Source organism: Mastacembelus armatus, chromosome 7, assembly GCF_900324485.2.
Source record: "Mastacembelus armatus chromosome 7, fMasArm1.2, whole genome shotgun sequence".
In the NCBI taxonomy this organism is placed as follows: Eukaryota; Metazoa; Chordata; class Actinopteri; order Synbranchiformes; family Mastacembelidae; genus Mastacembelus; species Mastacembelus armatus.
The window spans coordinates 3,260,974-3,278,006 of NC_046639.1; the positions used below are offsets into that span (position 1 = coordinate 3,260,974).

General features: G+C 38.3%; 1 protein-coding gene across 1 annotated transcript; it reads right to left on the minus strand.

The window, feature by feature from the left end:
- Positions 1 to 1,055: 1,055 nt before the first annotated feature.
- Positions 1,056 to 16,230, minus strand: slc9a8 (solute carrier family 9 member 8). The gene is made up of 16 exons (XM_026333185.2): positions 15,710 to 16,230; positions 15,283 to 15,464; positions 13,964 to 14,044; positions 12,907 to 12,965; positions 8,573 to 8,656; positions 7,997 to 8,098; positions 7,694 to 7,728; positions 6,877 to 7,020; positions 5,609 to 5,750; positions 5,376 to 5,481; positions 5,173 to 5,289; positions 5,004 to 5,086; positions 4,767 to 4,878; positions 3,742 to 3,962; positions 2,929 to 3,075; positions 1,056 to 2,078 (listed from the first exon to the last, which is right to left on the minus strand). The coding sequence occupies exons 1-16, from the start codon at positions 15,952 to 15,954 to the stop codon at positions 1,965 to 1,967; spliced, it is 1,974 nt and encodes a 657-aa protein (XP_026188970.1). The 5' UTR covers positions 15,955 to 16,230; the 3' UTR covers positions 1,056 to 1,964.
- Between the last annotated feature and the right edge of the window lie 803 nt (positions 16,231 to 17,033).

Below are 17,033 nucleotides of genomic sequence, written 5' to 3' on the forward strand. Positions count from 1 at the left end.
GCCAAATCAATTGATCACTGTGGAGACCCCTAACAGGAGCAGCCGAAAGAAAAAAAAAATCTTATTATAGTTGTTACATGACACAAACTAAGATATCAGTGCTGGATGACATGAATGTCTATGAATGCTGCTTCCTGTATTGTTGTTGGTGAAAAGGACAATGTTTTTGTAAATTGGAGCCTCTGCCAAAGCAGCAAATTGCTTTCCATAAGTGAAAATAGTACATTCAGAGAGAACGCTGAAGTGCAAATGCTTTGTCCCCCAAAGACAACATGAATTCAGTTTTCAACATATTGCAGCTGCAGAAAATTACTTGAAATTGTAATTTTCTTCTTGCCCAGGTCTGACGTGCATTTCATCCAGTTTCAGTGGAAATATGATGTACAGTGGGAAATGAATATTAAATAGTGCAGCACTCTCTTCTGCAGTTATCAGGAATTATTAATTTTTCAGGGACCAATGCTATGGATTTAGACACCCCCTACTGGTTGTAAGTTCTTATTACAAAAATCAAACTATCACAAAATGTACTGAATTTGACATTATATAATCCAGATATATATTGTTGCAAGATTGAGCAACTAGCACTCAAACGATTTAGAAAAACAACATATAATTTAGAAAAACAACATATTATAAGTTATAAGTATTATAAGTTGTTATAGTATAAGCCTATTGCCCTCTTCATGCATTCAAATTAAAGAGATGATCTTTAGACTAGTTTCCATTTGGGGTGGGCGGGTTAGTGGTTACAGTGTCATCAGCTCATGCTGCTTGTGAAAGGAACTGACAGACACACTGGTGTGTGAAACTGTTCTTCTGTTTCATGTACCACACCCAACTTTCATTTGTGTTCAGTTGTGATGGTGTCTGGAATTAGTTTAGGTTTATTTATCTAAAATGCATTAGAGGCTCCTTTATGTTCAAATGGTTTCAGGGACTGTAGGATTATACTGTAAATATATAAAATGCTCTTTTCCCTCTCAAGTGTATCTCAGAAAGTAGGAGCTGAACTTCACAAGGCAACTTGGAAATTGCAAAGAACAAACAAAACAAAGCATTATATAGGGTTTATTATAGATTTTTTTTATAAGTCTGCACTGCTCATAGAGCTTATATAAAACACTTACCCACAAACAGCAGAATAACAGCTGATAAATAAATAGAAAAACATACATTCAAAAGAACGTAGTCCCAGTTTCCCATAGTGAAAATCACATTTCAAGTTCTACTTTATAGACAGTGTATTGGAAGGAGAATTAAAATATACACAGAAAACTTAATGCACAAAAAACCAAACTGAAACCAATCTTGAGAGTGAAAGCAAGTTTAAATTTCTGGTGTAAAATCATTGACCCATAACCTTATGAAAATTCTTAATTTTCCCCAAATGTCTCACTGGTTTTAACTGTAAGTTAGAATCTTTAGTGCATACAAATGTGGAGACCCAAATAGAATTAAATTTAGTTCAACCTAAAGCTGTTCAAAGCATTACCCTAAAACTTACAGTATTACAAATATCCAACCCCTGACACAAGGGTTACACTTACAGCAGACCTTAAATAAGCTAGTGCAACACAGCAATGAACAATACAAAAGAAAGAAATGGTCAAGTATTGCTTTATATTGACATTTCCCCTCAACCTCCCTGCCATTTTCTGTTCAGACCTTAATAAAAGAAACACCTGGGAAATGGTTTTCAGGACCAGCAAAACCTACGGTGAACTGGTGTATGCACTTATTCAGATTTCATAATGTTCACATATCCAACATTACTTGGCCTATGGCTGTGGCTGAAAATTCACAGTGGGAACAAGGTGAAACCTTTTGTTACATAAAGTTGTTGGCAGGTAAACAGACACAAAGTGCATGTGACTAACACTGAGAACAGTGCTTATCTTCACACAAAGACAAAGACGTACTCACACTCAGGACACAGGACACATTGTGAAAGCGTTCACAGTTCACAGAAGTTCTGCTTCATCCTCTTCATCCTCTGAGCCTGAGGGGCCCTGGCGAACTTCTTCATACCACTTGTTGGTGAGGGTCTTCATCTGAATCCGGCCATGTAACAGGTCCTGTAAGACACATTACAGCACACATGAAGGAATTAACAGAACCAAAAAGACATAGGGACAGGAATGGGCAAGGGATAAACAAATACCTACATCTTACAATAAAAAAAACAAAACAATTTGGTAAAGCTCTGTTTTAAGTTAAATTATTTTGTTAAGTTTCCTTACTGGCAGAATGGAAACTTGAATGCTTGGCAATTACTGAAAAATGATGTTGCTTTGCTGATGTTACTACTTCTAGAAGGGAATGATAAGAAAATAAGGAAGTACTAAATGTCTGTAGACAGTGTCCTGCTGTTGCCTTAATAAAATGAGGGTCTGGTAGTAACAGGCCTGGTTAATATTATTAAAGGTTGCAATCGAACTGCATTGGTCTGGAGATACTATTTATGTGAAAAATGAGTGATAGCAATACTGCTGTTTTGTTTTGTGTTGTGGTGCTGAACAGATCAGTAGTGTCCACCTTCTCTCTCAGGTTGTCTGAATACTGACACTCCCTCCAAACTTTGCTTGCACTACAAGCCAGAGGAGTAAAAGAAAGTGCGACTTATAGTCCGGAATATATGGTACATGCTGTTCGCAGATGTTATTGTCAGATACCCCTGGATGTGGACAGTGAGTAGTCATTACATTCCTTCTTCTCGTATTTGGTGTTTCTTAACAAATCCTTAAAATACAGACTACGTAAGCGTAATTTTCTTCTAAGCTGCTTTTCTTTTTACTGGGTGTCAACACAGGACTAAGAGCAAACCAGCATGACTAGAAAACAGTTATATATCTTTAAGAAATCATAAGCAATATCATGCAGCCTCCCATGTGACCCAGTGGATTTCTGTCTCTTCCAATCGCTTACCTCTTGGGTAAGTCTTCGGGTAAAGAAGGGGTTAAGGTACTTAGCATCGAGCCACATAAAACCCTTCAGATCTTGTCTCTGGTAGATCTGAGCCTCGTACTCCTCTTCTGTCAGCTCTGATAGGTGCTCTGACTCAATAGTATTACCCTGGAAAAAAAAACAAGAGAATTTCAAAAGAGAGAGATGGAGTGAGATAAAGAGGTGGTAATGAAACAAATGAAAGACATGGAGGAGAGGGAGGTGGGTGTAGAGAAAAGTCATAATGACAGGATGGAAATGGTGGTGGAGTCAAGCTCATATCAGAAGGAAAAGGGATGAAAGTCAAAGTGCAGAGGGAGCAAAGAGAGGGAATTACATCAAAGAGGGCATGAGAGCCATTAGGAAAAAGAAAGGAGGGTTGCTAGTACCCCAAGTGTAACACTTAGCTTTGGAAAGCATGCAGACAAATTATGCAAACAGCAGCACTAGCTGCAACCGACCTCACCAGCAGGATATATGACCCATTATTTGTTAGTCAGCTAAAATATTAAACACAGCAGCTTGTATTCTGGGGTCTCTGAGCAGCTGTGTTAATGTCAGTTATTTGGGTTTATTTGCTTCTCTGAGTTTTGGTGTTTGAAACAGTGCATCTCTGTGATGACAGTGGTTTGCTCCCTGCTGAGTCACTGTCCATCACACAGACCACGATTATCCCTCTGATGTCTTTAAAGACAATGGGCAAAGTCTGAAGGCAGATATGAGGATATCAGGTATCAACCAAGTGTGTGTGTGTGTGTGTGTGTGTGTGTGAAATCACAGTGCTTCATCCATTACCATTTTCTCTGTCTTGCTGAGATTGATGTCTTTCTTATTCTTACGCCGTGACTGGTTTTCCTCAATGTCCATAATGCGGATCAGTGGCATGGTCCCGCCCCCCAGCAGGAGGATAGTAAAGAGCACGATGATGATGGTAGTGGTGCCGATTAGCTGCCGCTTCTCAATGGGCTCTAAGCCCAGATGAAGACTCAAAGCATAGGGGATAGCACCTCTTAAACCTACCAGGCAAAGAAAAAGACAATAAAGACATTCTGTTTAAACCAAAAAAAATTTAAAACTGATTGTCTATCCTCAGAACAAAGACACAATTATAGAATTTTCATCATTACCATGCATTTCAATTTAGCCTCCAAAAAACCAAATTCTAAATTTACTGATTAATTCCTAAGGACTTATCTAGTTTTATGTAGATATATAAATTAGATGTTTTGCTCTTTTCAGGCATCTGCATTAATCTATACCTACTTAAACAGCAGAAATAGAAATATTAGGTTTTCTATTGAACGCTCCAAAGACCAAATTAATTTCAGAGATTTGACAATGTATAGAGGTGACGATAACAGTTTATACACACACTCAATACTATAACTTCACTGAATTCTTTATTACAATTATTTTCACCATTATTATCAGAAAAAAAAAATATATATAGCAAAGGGTCAGTTTTGACATGTAAAAGGAACTTGTTATTTGGAAATAGATAATATATGATTGATGATTTTTTAGACATAATATAGGTAGGATGTTTCTATAGAAGAGTAAGAAGGTACTGAACACTCCTTCAAAGGGCCTGACTTCCTCAAACAACAGCTCCAAAAATAAGTCTGTACTTTTAAATGTGATGTCCTTTCAAATCCCAGTTTGAATGAGGAGTTTGGATCAACTTAATCAATTAACTGGTTCATCTCTAGTTATTACTATGTTTATTTGCACCCAGAAACCTTAGTTCGGGCAATGTCCATGGCCTAGACACTGACGAAGAGGGTTGTTAGAAGGCCAGAAGGTTTACTGTATCATCTCACCACTAAACCACATGATGAACATCATCTTGGGCGTGATCTTGTGGTCTCTGAAAAAGTTCAGAAGGAATGACAGAGGGAAGATGTTCACTGCTCGGCCGAGAAGAACCAGGACCTGCAGAGGAACCAACAGCTGTCACACTGACAATCTGAGGATCAGTCAGATATACTGTACTGAACCAGGAATTTGGTTAAACTGACATCAACATTAAGATTAAATTTAAATGCAAGAGCACTTACTATGCACCAGATTACAAAGGATATTTCAAAGTTATGAGGAAAGCTGAAGATCGAGAGACCAAGGAAGGCAAATACGCATGTCTCTGCAGAGAGAAAGTAAAAACACTGATGAGAACCTATTGAAAAATAAGAGCAAAAAAGAGATTAGGAGAAGAAAGAATTCGCTGACCACACATGAAGGCCACTGTACGTAATGTCTGCTGCATGAGGATCTGGGTGACAGGAGACAAGTTGTGATGGGTGTAGTGAGACATCACAATTCCTGCAAACAGTATAGACATAATTCCTGTTGGCACAAAGAAAGCACAGTATTAAAAACAAATCCTACAAAATCAAACATACACAATTGTGCCAATGAATGTGCGCACCCACCAGACAGTTTGATGCCCTCTGCCAGGCCATAGGGTAGGTACGCAAAGATTATCATCATACCAAACTCAAGTGAAGGTGTTTTCCTCAGGTCAAAGTGTTTTAGAAACTGGTTATAGAGTTAGGGAATTTAAATAAAACCATACATGAATACAGACAGGACTATCAAGCACACACACACACACAATGAGTCCAGGACTATCAAGCACACACACACACACAATGAGTCTGGATACAACAGCAGAGATGAGTCCAGTGAGGGTTCCCAGGGCAGCAGATCCAAAAAACATCTTAAGGAAATAACCCAAAGCTTGCAAAAATGTCTCCCAGCCTGTTACCATGGAGTTGTCTGAACGGGAAAAGAAACCCTCGGCTGTGCTGAAAGATAAAAGATTGGGAAAAAAAAAAGAAAAAAGAAAAAGTAAATGACAAATGATGCCACAATATGACTGTTCCACATTCTGCATTGCTATTTCCTCTGTCTGAGCCTAGAGGGCAGAAACACTCCACTACTGAATCCTGCAAAGCATACAGCTTAGGATTAATCCCACTGTCAATATCCAGTTGTAGCATATCTCCCTTTCAATGAACTAACAAGAATAGTAGGAAGGAACTATGAAATTGTGGCATGTGAAATAGATTTGAATCTATCTGAAAAACAATAATGTATTTTTGAATATTAACTGTACATTTTTATTGCATCTTAGACTTTTAAGGACATCTAGAGCAAAATAAACACCATCCATGACCTGTTTCTCAGGAGTTGATAATGTATTAACATGTTTGTATGTAAATCCTTTTTATAATTACAGTTATCCAAACGAATGACCAAACAACAGTGTTACTATTAATAAGAGTTTAATGCTTGTTAACAATTTTCCAAGCAAAAGGACAGATAGTGTAATGACAGACTGAGCCAAACTGTAAAAGAGCTCCTTTAGAAAACCAGTCTGTGATGTTCTAACAACAAGAGAACTACTAGTGCAGTTCATCCTCTCTATTATTCATGTATTCATTTACCCTACAGAGACATGTGGACACTTGAGATCGCTTTGCACATTTAGCTGGCTGTAGGTAGAAGTAGAAATCCAAAGCAGCAAAAAAGAGAGTACAGGGACAGCAGATATGTTGAGAGGTATACAAAAAGGAGTCCTGCTAACTGTTTGTTTCTGTCAAACCAGTCTGTCAAGATTTTCTTTTTGTGCTTTGTAAGTGTGTGGCCACTGGTCTGTTATGACAAAACAGTAATGCAGTCTTGATAAACATTTCTTACAGGGTTATTCTAAATAAACTGCCTCCGATCTCTACACTAAGTTTCATGAAAGATACAAAAATGTAGTGTCATAGGGTTTTTTTCTTCCTTCATCAGTGGAAAGTTGTCCATACACAGTCTTCAACTGTGAGTGTCACAAATGCCGTCCATATCTAAGGAATCAGGCTTCCTACCTAGATTTTCAGATCTTGAACCAGTCTGAGTCAAAACGGAATGTATGGGGCCTCTTACTTGGTGAGGACAATGGAGACAGCATCATTGAGGATGCTTTCACCAAACACCAGCATGTTGAGCACCGGGTCCACATTAAGGGCGTTAAAGATGGCAATCGTAGCTACAGGGTCCACAGCTGAGATCAGCGAGCCGAAGGCAAAGCTACAGCAGGATAGAACAGAGTAGATATGAAGACAAGAAATGCATGACAAACATATTTAATAAACAAGGGTATACATAAATAGGCTACAGCTTAAGAGTTTACTTTATATTTTGAGAGAAACCATATGGGCTGTCATAACTACCTTTAGTAATAACTTACTAAAGGTCATTTACCAATGCTGTGCTAAATTTGGCAGCATTTGGATTCAATTATTGTAGGTTTAAATTTATTTGAAGGTTTAAATCTAACACACATTGTATCAGTATCATGTTTACTGTCCACCAATATAGAAACACACTCAAGTACAACCTGAAGTACAACAGGCATACACGTGGGTGTGGACTAAGTACCGTCTGTTTCACTTATGTCTGACACCTTCCAGTCTGAAACGTTAACGTGTGTGTTTGTTGCTATGGAACACTATTATCCAGTTTCCCTTAAAGAATATAATATTAGAGGTGAATTCCTACAGCAGGGGTGGGCAACACACCCATTGCCACTGCCCTGCTTGTTTTCCCAACAGTCCCTGCCCTACCCACTGCTGGTTACTTAAATCAGGTTTGTTCAGTCAAACAGCAGTGGGTAAGGCGGGGATAAACAATCAGGGCATTATGTGGGTTTCCCACCCAAAAAACACATTAATACCAAATAGACCATAAAACTGACACTCACCTATCAGTCATCGTCATCTTATAGATCACATCGGCCTGAAAGAAAAAGAAAAAAGACAGCTATGCACATTAAAAGGTGGCACAAGGAGATCTGATTGTGTCAACATATGTAAAACAAAAGAAAGAAAGAATATAATATTAGAGACTACACATTTCTGTATTCTATTCCAGTATTTGAATAAAAATCCTCTATATAAACACGCTGGTCTAGGAAAGTTAAGGAAGAGATTATTTCATCAGCAAAACAGGATGCGTTCTTTCACATTCTTTCACTAAACAGGCCAGATACTGCTAGAATCCTCACCTGCCCAAGGAAATAAATACCTCCTCCAACAATGAAGGCAGATATAGCTGTGCCAATCACAGCAAAAAGGGTAATGGAGCCAATGTTCTGGAAGAAGTTACCCTGAACATACAGGACACACAGGTTAAGCATTAGAGGACTAGTAACACAACTTTTATGTCTATGTTACACATAGACAGCATTGAAATGAAATGTAAGGTCCATGTAAAATGGTTATGATTAAAAGAACATAGTGGTTCTGATTAACTTTTGTTTTAACAGACAAAACAAGTATGAATATACGATATATAACAAAAGATTACCATATAGATTAACATAAAAAAAAATAATACAGGGAAAAACAAGAAAATCATAACAGAATTTTTGCATATTATTTGTTTTCTTTCTTTTAGTGGTTTTAATTATGGCCATGTTCTGCAGATGTGGATCTTTAAGCTTTAAGTCAATTGATTTTGCATAGAAATATATCTGGATGACATGTTTATATGTGTATGCTAGTTTGTACTGCTTGTGTTATCTTTCAGATGAAGGTCCTGAGCTGTGTAAATTCTTCTTCACATACACATTCTGTCGTACCTTATGCAAAGAGTATCCAGATTCAAAGATGATGGGTGGCAGCAGCAAAAGGAAGAACATGTTGGGTCGGAACATTTCCTCCTCCTTTTATATAAAGACAAAGTCACATACAATTTGCATTTCAATAGTTCAAAAGTAGTAATATAGTAACAAATGTCAAGGCAACTAGTGTGAGGCTGGGAGTACAGAAATCATTTTATATTAAATTAAAGATCATAAATCAAAATCATAACATTTCAAAAGAGTATGTGTATTCAAAACAGTGAACAGAAGAGACATTTTTCATTGAACAAATTACTTGGACTGGGTTGATACAAGTTCTGTCAGATCTTATCATCTTTAAGCCAAGCTTTTAATCAAAATAAATGCTAATGCTAATCAGCAATGGTATATACAAGTAAATCGTGTGTGTGTGTGTGTGTGTGTGTGTGTGTGTGTGTGTGTGTGTGTGTGTGTGTGTGTGTGTCTGTGGTTATTATGCGTCCTGAACACATACTATTTATCTGGTTGATGAAAGTCAGTTTGGTGATTAATACTTAGTCATGAAAGCAGGGAGCTGTTTGTAAAATCCCTTTTATCCCACAAAACAAATTCTGATGCTACAGGATTACCAACACACACACACCTCAGGTGCTCATTAGGCCAGAATGCCTGCCTGCCAGCCAATTCATGCATGCATAAAACCACTACTGAGCAACTCCCACATGTTTTTTTCTTTTATCTCTGAGTCACTGATTCATTCATTCATTCATTCATTCATACACACGCACGCACACACACACACACACACACACACACACACACGAGGATCCCAGTGACCTTAGTGCTCTGATTATTTCAGCAATATAATGAAATCATTGTTGCTTCTCAGCGAAATGGGCCAGCCTCCCAGATCAGGCATAGGCATCATGTGCCCATGCATTATGCGCTGGCTGCCAATGTGTCTGTGCATGATACACCATGTGTTACTTTACAAGCCAAAGTGTGGGAGAATGTGTATGTGCTCTGTGCTTAATCTTTAGTTTAGCAATGCAATAGTCAATATACAATATGCATTTGTGACAATTCATAAAATAGATCTATTTCTAGCCAGTTGTGTCTGTCAGAAACATGACAGAGGGCAGTACTTCCTGCAGTTGACAATCTCTTCTATTGTATTGTAGGGCCGAGTTTTGACAGCTGGTAGATCATGATTCTAAACTGCAACAAACCCACAAGCAGATGGCTGTAAGGACAATTACTTCCACATTTGATGTGGATTTCGCAATAATTATCTATTTTTGTAAAAATGGCAGAGAAATGATTCACTATCCTGACTTAAACATGAGTAAATACTGAGACATGACTAAGAAGAATGTGATTCACTTTTATAATCAGTTTCATATTTTCCCCAAATTTATAATCTGTGCCTTTCCATCTGTTATTCAAGGCTAATGTGATGAGACAATACCACAACAAAATGGTTTTGGCTTTGTCAAGATTGTTTGGGCTTTGATTTGATGACACCAAACTAGTCTAGATGCGAGCTGCTAAAATAGGTCAGTTGTAGAGGAAAACCTATAGAGGATGTATGCTGGCTATGCTTCTGCTCACACTGTCTCATTATGCATACATATTTTAGAAAAAGTAGGCCAACAAGGATTGCGTCGAGGTTACCACGTTTTCTTTCCATTAATCTCTAAGTCCAGGTGAAAAATCAGGAATAGATGTTAGTACCAGAGACAGAAGGAGCACAAAAGTATAACATATAATTTACATAAACATATCCACACAGATTTAAATAAGTAAATGTCTGTAAGCTGCTACTTCTGATTTCCTGATTTTAATAGGGCTGCATTTAGGGATTAAAAATGATCAACTAACCTGTCAATTACTTATTTGGATATTAGTTAGTTAATAAAAGGATTATTGCAGAATATTGCAGGAAGGATAGGATAAAAATGTCTCGTCATAGGATAAAGATGATCATGATTTACAGGGAGCCTTCCCTCACTGGACAAGTAGACCCAAACCATGCCAGCAAAATGGCTAAATTTGCTATTCACTCCTTAACAGTGCCACTGGATCCCTTCACTACAAGGGTTAAGCACTCAGCTATTTCCTTTAATTTGTCCACCCTCTGTATGTTGTAAAAGAAGAAGAGATGATAATATAAATCCAGTGAGCAGAGGATGAGCATACTCTAGGGAAGTGCTGAGACAGGGCGTGAACTAAGTGAAAAAAAAAAAAAATGTCAAAGATGAAGGGAACACGGTTAAAAAGAGGCTCGACAGATAACAGAAAATATCAGTGGGAATGATGGAGAGGACTTCGATCAGAGTACAGGCTCCCTGGAGGCTTAGCTTTGACACACAGTGACATCACAACATGGGAAAAAGGCCCCTGAAACCACAATTAAAACGTCTGTCCCTGTGTTGCTCGCTCCCTCTATGGCGTGGGAGAGATCTATTAAAAGTATGTGCTGCCCTTTGGGGCTTAAAACACACCACTGCAGCTAGTGAGGGAAGATGATGTGCCCAGACAATACTGCACATAAAAGACCTATGAAAAAGCAGATGCAATAAAAAAAATTATATATATATAGCATAGGAGATTAATTGCTACTTGTGTGATACTTTGTACCAGCATGCTAATTCTTCAATCTGTGTCAGAGCACAGGGGAGAGATGGGCAGATGAGAGAAAAGGAAAAGCAGTGAACAGCACCAGATCACACATGGGAAACGCTATTTGACGTATGCTGTATTGCAGGGAGAGGACAAGAAATAGAGATGTCAGTAGCAAAAAGAAAAGAAAGTACACTGACTGTGAAAGCCAAGGGAAAAACCAGTGATGACAGGATGCTACTGCCTGAGGGTTTAGTAAACACTTGGTGGTTTGCAGTAGAGTCCTGGAGGCTTGTTTGATTAGCCCAGATTTAGAAACATACAACTTGGACGGGGTGACACAGCCTGAGAAGTAACTACAAGCACCCCACGGCTAAAATTTGCAAAATGAGTTAGTGATTTAAAAAAAGATGACAGGAGCTTGATTGTGATTGTTGGTTGTTTAGAGAGGACAGACGCGTTCCACTAACTGTAATTATAAAACTAATCTAAGTATACCACATGCACAATTTCTGCAGTTGAAAAAGCGATCACAAATCTTGCCACTGGCTGGGTTTCTCACTGAATGAGTTACATAGTACAGCTTTCTCTTTGTGACTCTCAAAAACAAATAGGTCAGACATAATGGATTTGCATCCTGGCTAGGGCCTTTTGAAAACTCCATTGGCCTTTAAACCACTTAGCATATCCATGCTCTTGTAAAGAAGCTGCCGCATAGCACAGTGTAACTTCATTACACTCTACTCAGACAGTTTTTATGAAGCTGTACAGGCCTTGAAGTCACTGCCTTCTATATATGAACAGGTGAAAAGATTTGTTTGCTGTAAGCTAAACAGTGAAACAGCAGTCAAATAGCAGGGGTAAAGCTGGTATAGGGGCTTCAGGGGCTTCAGGGGCTCTGGTTACTAGTGCAGATGACTCAGCAACACACCAAGGCCCCCAGGCTAAAAAACAATGGGCCCCTGTGTGCAGGAAACACTGACACAACCTGTCTTCCTTTTCTCCCTCCCCCCTGACTCTGCATCTCTTTCTCTCTGCCTCTCTCTGTTCTGTCGTTCTCTCATTCACTGGTGGAGAACAAAGAATGTTAATTAAAGGCTGTGAGAACCCAAAGAAAAAATAAAGAGGACTCACAGGGATTCAGAGAAAAGACAGCAAGGAAACAATAGTGTGTGTCACTATGGATAGGTAACAGAGAAGGGACTGGGAGATGAGATCTGTGATTAAAAAAAAAAAAACAGGACCTAGGAAATGAATGACTGAGCAAAAAGACAGACAGAAAGAGAAGGAGGAAAACATCCATGCAAAGATGACAGATGTTTGCTGGAGTGGGGTGGGGTGGTTGGGAGATTCCCAGAGAATTTTGCTGCATGATAAATTACATCATACAAGGGCTAGGAAAAGCATGTTTTAAATCAGCCAACACTTCAGCAATTCAGATGTTTCCCCCCTAACCTTGACATTACAAATATTATTAATATCAAGAATGCAGTTAGAATGTCTTCTATTTATGGAACTGAAACAACTTGGTCTTATAACTCCTGTGTAACTTACACTGAACACAATACAGTAGCTACACAGAGCAAACCTGTGAAAATGTTCATGAGTGTGTGTGCACACGTATTGTTGTTGTTCATGTTTGTATGTGGAGAACTATGATTGTTCCAAAACATTCTGAACAAAATCAAACCAAACCGAACACTATTATTCATGAATTGTCAACACTATACCTTCCAGTTGGCCAGTTCTTGGGACTCAATGATCTTAATGAAGCCTCCCATTAGAATCCCTGGAAAGAGTGAGAAGACATGTAAAATAACCAACTGCTGTTTAAATATTTTACTACTTCATATGAAAATTTCAGTACAACTAGAACACATATGGTGTGCAAACCTGAGGCAAAGTACTATTTTAGTGCTTAAATGGATGCCTACAAATGTCCACCATAGTTCAGAGATAAATTAGATATGGAGAGCTATTGTTTTATTTTTTTGTTTTATAGAAGGTCCCCTTGGGCCTTCAACTCTCTTGCTACAGATCCCAGCAGAACATTAATTAAAAGAGCAAGGAAAACACAAGGGCAAAGAAACAGAAAGTCATAAGAAAGAAAGAGAAATGAAAATGTATAACCATCAAAGCACTGTGTGAGGCACAGAAATAAAGGCAAATGGAAAGGAGCAGTACTTATGAAGAAACACAGATGAGAGAGGAAATGATGAGGAAGGAAAAAGCAGTCCTTCCTGATTTGTAACCCAAGTGTTATCTCCTGTTAACACAGGCTTCTTTTCCAAATACTGGAATGGCCTCCATCTCAGAAAGAGCACAAAAAGGAAAAGGCCTCCAGGGTCAGGCCACATGATTGTCACTGAGTGTAACAAAACAAATATGTACATGGAGAAACAATGGAGAGATTTAGCAGAAATAGAATTAACCTCAAGTGACCTCACACAGCATAACCGTATTTCTGAAACAGCTGTTTTATTTTATTTTATTTTTTTTTTACAACAAAGCAAGACTTAGACAATTTTATTTTATTCCTGTAACCAAGTCCAGATGATTAATTCCCTGAAGGCCTCACACAAAGAGAAAAGACTTTTAAGAATTAACCATGGCACAAGTTATGTAAAACAACAAGAATAAAAAAGCCAGAGCAAGAGCTGTAAAATGTGAATGGGCATCAACTCCATTATTTATCCTGGCTCTATGAATGCTAAAGTGAAGTATTTTGGGAAACTTCCAAATCCTTTTCAACATTATATTGCGTTACTAAAAACTGTTCCAACTCACCTAGGGACACAACAGCCACACTCTCTGGAAGGAAATGCAGCTTGAATTTGATGAGCAGGTGTACCAATATGATGCAGATACCTGGGGTGAGTGGGGAGAGCAAAAGCCACTGAATGAATATTTAGGCCAAATACATCCATCCATCCAGTCCACCATGTCACACTAACTCAGATCAGCCCAGAAACAGCTCCTACAGCGTACAGTTTTAACATCATCTCTCTAGTTTGTTTTCTTTTACCCACTGTAGACTGAACTACACGCTTAAATTCAACCCAACAAATTTTAAATATATTTTATGTAAATTACTTCCAATATATTTCCTTGGCATAAATTTGACTGACGGGCAGTTGCTTGACAATCATAGTTCTGAGACAGTATATTAAAATATAATTGCCTAGCTTGTGACAATGCCATAAGCAACTATGCCATAAATATTATGACAAACCAAAAGGACACAACAAAGCAAGGTAAATGCCAATTCTACATATGGTGATTAGACGGTGCCAAAAATGATATAATCATATGACACAGTATGTGCTACACTGAAGTCTTTTTATCAAAGCTGTCAGAAGGTTAAATGTTAAATTCAGGCCTAGTTAAAGGATGCTCATCCATTAATGCGCTTTACAGGAAGTGTTAGTTAGGATTAATGTGTGACCTCCAGGTTGTACTCTAAAGCAGTTTCTCATTTTTAGAACCACAGTATCACTGTCATACTACTGATGAGTTGATATCAACTTCAGAAAACATATGACTATGCGTTCCGATATCTTGCTGGAATTTTTTGGTTTAATGCAAAATATCCTTTTTAATGTGTTTACGAAGTTGATGAATCTAACTGGTAACCTTATGCATGATTTACACCATTTCCTTCATCTAAACCGTGGCAAACGTGACTTAACCAGCAGCAAACTAAAGTGCATAATGGGCACTTTGTGTGCCTGAGGAAGCGCTTCATGACCTTTCACATATGAATGTGTAACCACATCATTTCCTTAATCAATTTCCTCCATCCAGAATCCCTCTCCACATCCCTAATTTAATTTCAACCTGAAGTGACAGCACATTTGCTGTCAACTATGATATGTATGAGGAAGTTTTGCATTTTCTGTCTTCTGCAATAATCATAGTTTCAGTTGCTGATCCATGTATATCTTCCTTCCTGCAAGATTTCAAAGTTATATGCTTGTGTTTACTCGCTAAAGATTACAACTTTAACACCATGTAGTACCTCAGAAAGACACGAGATTAGATTAGATTAGATTAGATATTGAAGTATGTGTTGTAGATATATAAACGGTAACAGGAATAGTACCAACCAATAACCAGTAGACTGAAGAATATGGTTAACCCGCTGGACTGCTCTTCTTCTTGGGCCTTGACTCCTGTCTGCACGGGCAGAATGGGCTTGGGGGTGGGAGGTGCTGTGGTCGTCGGCTTGACAGCAGGTGTTGTAGAGTGCAGGGTGTCATTGCTGTAGTTATCAGTGTCATTGGACTTGCTGCAAGTTGACAGGCATTTTATAGATTTAACAACCAACTCCTGAATTTAATCTATTAGCTTTTAAATGCTCAAGTAACTTCATTTAAATGCAGTCATTGAGGTTAATAACACCTGACATGTAGCAGTGGTAAAGGTACTGTAGCCGGCCTTTTGAAGTAGTCCCCTACAGTATTTATTACCAAATTGTGTCATTCTAGCAGCTATTGCTAGTGTTTCTGGTTGAGTTACTGTTGTGTCTCAAACCTGACAGACTGTCCCTCCTTCTGTGGGTCGTTCGCGGAGGGTCCATCTTCTTTGTCACTGTTTATTAATGGCAGCTGGTTTTTAGCTTGAGTAACAACCTTATCTTGAATCACGTCCCCTTCGTCATCTCTCTCATGCAGGTCCAACGAGTTTTCTCTCACACCTCGCTCTAGCACGCACGTATTTACGAATAACAGCACAAATAACAACAACAAACCTCTGTGGTTACCGCCTCTCATTCTCATGACAGTGAATTTAAACCAGAAGTCAATGTTCTATGATAAAAAATACTGTCAGTTCCATGTCAACAGTTCCGTGCAATCCGTTGACGTCACAACTTCATTTTCCGGATAAGGTACTGCAGGATATTGTAGTCTTCTCGTGAAGGGCGCTGGGGAATGACTAACAAAGTGCCAGACGAACGCGATTTGATGCTAATATTGTCTCAAATTCTGTACGTTTTTGTCAGAGTTGATACGATTTTAGTTTCTTTCGTTTAAATAAAATGTCGATGTTCACAGCAATTCTGATGTAGTCGATTTCCCGTGAGCCATTGTGGTGTAGCGTCGGTCGGCGTGCTTTTTCATGGATACTGTAGTTTTATTGTAGTCAGCGCCTACATGCAGGTGTAAGAAACACACCTGTCACTTTGAGACTAGCATTAGAAAATGCCAAAAATAAAGGGAATCTATGTGTTTGTCGATATATTTGATCATATAAATAATTAAAATAAATATAATGGTGAGAAAGTCTATGGGTATATATTACTGCAAGATTTGTATTTAAAGTGTATATGCTTGTATTTGGTGGCTTTCATATATTCGTCTCAGTGGATTATAAATCTCACTGAACATTTGTCACGCCTGTGTAAACGGCTGTCTAATAGACTACACCTGCAATAAAATATATCTAGTATCTAACATATGTTCAGCTTTAATTGAACTGTTTTACTGTCATTGATTTATCTTTATAAAGTCATAGTAATTTTGTAGACTGTACAATTTATACTTTATTGACAGGCCTATATATAACAGAATATTAGTTTGCACATTAGTTGCATCTATAGGATCCTCTGGTTTTCTCAGTATGGACCAAAAACAGTACTGAGTTATAGCTTAAAACTGAAGACAGAAGAGCAGGCAATAGTTAATCTGGTAATTCATATGTTTCCAGATATAGACTGCATTGGGGTTTGTACGGCAGTCGAGTTAAAGGGCTAGTTTCAGCATTTTTTCTTACGGTCATCGTACCGTAAACGCTAATGACGTCGCAACGGATTTGGATGCGTTTACGACGCTGAGAATTTCTGGTCGCTAGGTTACGC

Excerpts from the sequence above, each read along its gene's own strand:
- slc9a8 (XM_026333185.2), bottom strand. The coding sequence starts at position 15,954 with ATGAGAATGAGAGGCGGTAACCACAGAGGTTTGTTGTTGTTATTTGTG. Across the intron at positions 7,729-7,996 it reads GTATTTATTTCCTTGGGCAG|GCCGATGTGATCTATAAGAT; the intron begins GTGAGGATTCTA and ends TTTTTCTTTCAG. Across the intron at positions 3,076-3,741 it reads TCAGCAAGACAGAGAAAATG|GGTAATACTATTGAGTCAGA; the intron begins GTAATGGATGAA and ends TTTTTTTTCCAG.